The sequence below is a fragment of the Haliotis rufescens genome, unplaced genomic scaffold, assembly GCF_023055435.1.
Source record: "Haliotis rufescens isolate VD_foot unplaced genomic scaffold, xgHalRufe1.0.p SCAF_16, whole genome shotgun sequence".
Lineage (NCBI taxonomy): Eukaryota > Metazoa > Mollusca > Gastropoda > Lepetellida > Haliotidae > Haliotis > Haliotis rufescens.
In genome coordinates, this window is record NW_025963846.1 from 34,767,037 (window position 1) to 34,771,245 (window position 4,209).

The 4,209-nt window shown below is 41.6% G+C and overlaps 1 protein-coding gene across 1 annotated transcript; it reads right to left on the bottom strand.

The window, feature by feature from the left end:
* Window positions 1-925: 925 nt before the first annotated feature.
* Window positions 926-2,638, bottom strand: LOC124122628 (elongation factor Tu, mitochondrial-like). The gene has a single exon (XM_046485724.2). It carries the CDS (start codon window positions 2,593-2,595, stop codon window positions 1,195-1,197), a length of 1,401 nt encoding a protein of 466 aa, XP_046341680.1. The 5' UTR covers window positions 2,596-2,638; the 3' UTR covers window positions 926-1,194.
* Window positions 2,639-4,209: the final 1,571 nt, after the last annotated feature.

A 4,209-nucleotide genomic window follows, 5' to 3' on the forward strand; every position in this document is an offset into this window, starting at 1 on the left:
CCCTCCAACTTAGTGTTTTTCTTATCCCAGAGTACTTGCCTTACAGTGAACGAATCAGATGCTGTCTTAAACAACAGTACAGCAAAATCATGTGCCAGCTTTATGTTGAAAGAAAGATAGAACATGCAGCAGGTATAAAGCTTACAAGGGGAATCTAGGATTCAAACCCGCATTTTTTCATAGATACGAGACCCGTGAAGATGCGGGGTAGAATAGGTCTTTAGCAACCCATTCTTGCCTTAACAGGCGACCATGCTTATCGTAAGAGGCGACTAACGGGATCAGGTGGTCAGGGTCGTTGACTTGGTTGATGCATGTCATCATATCCCAAATGCGTGGATCGATACTCAATCACCAGATTCTCTGGTCCAGACTCGATTATTTACAGACCGCCTTCACATAGCTGGAATATGCCGAGAGTGGCGTTAAACAATAAATAAACAAACAATCATAGATAGGATACTGGTAAACCTAAGGGATGCAACTCTGAACAGCTAACTGTGGTACATAAGACATCTTGGCCACCTTGATCCCATTTTTTACACTACAGTCCAGGGCCCCGTTCCACAAAGCCATCTTAGCGCTAAGGTGATCGTAACTCCCATACTTTAACACTGGCTTACGATAGTCGTGGCGCTAAGATCGCTTTGTGGAATGGGGCCCTGGAATCCTTGTCATGATTCTCAAGTAAAAATTGCAGCATTAGGGCCTTAGTTTATACTACAACTGACTCCTTTACATTTCTCAATAATCCACATTGCAATCACTTTAGTTCCTAATTCGCACAATGAACAAAATAATGGTAGACACTGAAGACTCAGTAAAACTGTATAAACAGATTTAAGTTTTTCTCAGCTTAATCAACAAAACATCTCCATGATTACTTCCTACCATGGTTACTGAATTGATAACATGAAACATTCAGTTCACATTTTCAGACACTTCTGGTTTATTTAGCACAGTTTTCATCAAGGAATAATAATGAAATGTTGACTTATTCATACACAATATAAAGAAAGCTCTTCAAACTATCATTGTAACATATGATGGCATCTTTTCAACAAAGTGATGCACAATAGTTTTTCCAAGGTCCTTTGCTCAAAGTTTTAACACATAATTGGCACACAACTGTTCTGCACATAATGCACTACAAATTTCTCAACATGATCGATAATGATATCTCTACACAAGGAGCTATGTTGTCTTCGTCTTCTTCTGTTCCTTTCTCTTAAGCACGCGCTCCTGTTCATAGGCTTCAACATCACCATCAGGCAAGATGTTTGTAACGACACCGTATCCCAGGGTTCCTCGTCCATCTCTGATGGTAAAGCGTTGACCCTTTTCCATAACCATCTTTTTCTTCAGGTTAAAAATGACTTTAGCATCCTCCCCTGGCATAACCATATCTTTGTCTGGGATTTTCAATGAAGCAGGAGCATCCCATGTTGTACAAAACATTTGGGCTTGGAAGAAATCAGTAAACGGTTTTGCACGCCCTCCTTCATCTTTGCTCAACAGGTAGATTTGTGACTCAAATCTGTTATGTTGTTTAATTGTCCCTGGTTTGGCTAACACATATCCTCTCTTCAGGTCATCCCTTTTGATGCTTCTTATCAAAGCTCCAACTTGGTCTCCGGCTTCAGAACGATCCAAGTTCTTGTGAAACATCTCAATGCCAGTGACTGTTGTTTTCAGGACTTTATCAAAGCCAATTAACTCACACTCATCACCCTTCTTGATGACGCCCCTTTCAAGCTTTCCTGAAACAACTGTTCCTCTACCAGGAATAGAAAACACAGAGTCTATGGGCAGAAAGAAGGGTTTTTCAAGCTCCCTAGAAGGGTTAGGGATGTAACTGTCAACATTTTCAAGAAGCTCTTTGATCTTCACAGCTCCAATTTCAGGCTTAACTCCATCTAGGGCACATAAAGCAGACCCAATGACAACAGGAGTGCCGTCCCCATCATACCCCATCTCTGTGAGTAGTTCTCGTACCTCCATTTCAACAAGCTCCAGCATCTCCTGGTCGGCAGCATCAGCCTTATTGATGAAGACAACAACCTTTTGTATACCAATCTGTTTAGCAAGCAACATATGTTCTCTAGTTTGTGGCATGGTTCCGTCAGTGGCTGCGACAACAAGAATGGCGCCGTCCATTTGAGCTGTTCCTGTGATCATGTTCTTTATGTAATCGGCGTGCCCCGGGCAGTCGACATGACCGTAATGACGATTCTCGGTTTCGTATTCCACCAATGCTGCATTGATTGTAATACCTCTGGCCTTTTCTTCTGGGGCATTATCGATGTCTTCATATCGTTTCAAGTCTGCTTTGGCTTCCTCGGACAGGACTCTTGTAATCGCTGCTGTCAAGGTTGTTTTCCCGTGGTCCACATGGCCGATTGTCCCAATATTTATGTGAGGTTTCTCTCGCGAAAATGTTTTTTTCTGGCCTGCCGGTTGTGCAAACCTCGCAAGGGAGAAGGAAAATGATCTCCGATTGCAATACAGCAGTTCTTTGGATATGTTAACGAACAGTTTGGAAGTGCCCGGCCCATTCTTAGGGGCAAGTACCTGACGAAACAGGAGCGACGCCATTTTGGAGCATGCGTGTTGTCATTCGGAATATCTCGGCGTTTTGCGTGGTACAGCGCAGTCAGTAATGATTTCCGAGTTAGCGAAGATTCCAAAATGAGATTCCGAATGATGTTTCTGCCGATGAAACCCGAGGGCGAAGTTGTCTCCCTTTTCATTGGTAGCGTGGACGTCCACCATCCTTCAAACACGTTTCATAAGTATCTTTTTTTACTCGAATTCATATTCATACGAGACTTGTACACACTACGCATATTCCCACTGCAATTTTCTGACTGTGACTTGTCATAATTTCAAGCTCCAAGAAACGTACAGCACGATCAGAATTCAAGTAGATCTATACCTCTCCTTTCATATATGTTATTCAGACATTATTAATTGGAAGTGTGTATATAACGATCACACGTGACATCTATATACCAAAATATTTTTTTTTAAACATGACGTAGATTTCACTAATTTAAAAAGTCTATTATATACCACTGAGCTCCAATTACACATATTATACTCAGTCTAACATTGGACTAACATCTCATGGATTTTTCAGATAAGTAGTTTAGGACCACGATCATAGGATTATGCAACTCTGCAGTGGGACTCGCCACTCGGCTCGGCTCAAGCTAATAGTGATAATACATAGGTGACGAAATTAGCCGAGTGGAGCCGAGTGAGCGACTTGAGGTTCACGAGACGCCTGTGCCCTCTGTCTGAGACTGTTGCAGATTATCGAATGTCGGACTTTATTCTCTAACTGGGCCTCCTGATAAACTCATAGAACATGTCCACGGTGTCTGGCAAACTAGAAACATAACCGAATAATTTTATTTACAAAATGTAATGGATATATGATTTAAATACGTTTTAAGTTGTTTCCTATAAGTGATAATGGAAAAACATAACTTAAATATTTGGAATAATGCTTAAAATTTTTAATAACGATTTTCTATTTCAAACATTTGACTCATTGAGAGGTAAGGTGAAATGGGGTTTAACGTCGCGTCCAAGATTATTGCACTTATATAGCGACGTGCATGTACGTGTGTGTGTTTGTGTGACTGCTTGTACTAGTCCGGACGGATGCCGATTTATAGTACTAGATGACTGAGATACCATGCCGCAGTTTAACATGAAACCCCTCTCAGACACAGTATACTGACTCCGAGCCGACCAGTCCTTGTTTTAGCCCCTAAATGCCGAGCGCCAGACAGGGTAACAACAAGTACCATATTTTAACGTCTTTTGGTATGACGCGGTCTGGGATCGAACTCCGGACCTTCCGCTCTCCGGGCGGACGCTCTACCACTTGACCACGGAGGCGGTCGACTCATTGAGAAATGAAAGGTAACTTTGATCCTAAATTGTTGTGAAACTTATATTCAACTCGATTACTCCAAACAATCAACAAAGTCGACCCATTTGTAATGGTCAGTGTGTTATTAAAATGAATTAAGGCTTTGTTCTATCCTTGTTCTATCTATATATTTTTAATATGTTTCTCATGCCATGTAACGCTACGTAAGTCCATTTCAATGTGAAACTGAGCAGAATCGATGCGGTTGAGAAAAGCGCACATAAAATTTCATTTGGTGCGGGCTTGCTGGTATCCATAGACACGCA

What these genes read in the sequence shown, in the direction of transcription:
- LOC124122628 (XM_046485724.2), bottom strand. Translation starts at nt 2,595, where the DNA reads ATGGCGTCGCTCCTGTTTCGTCAGGTACTTGCCCCTAAGAATGGGCCG.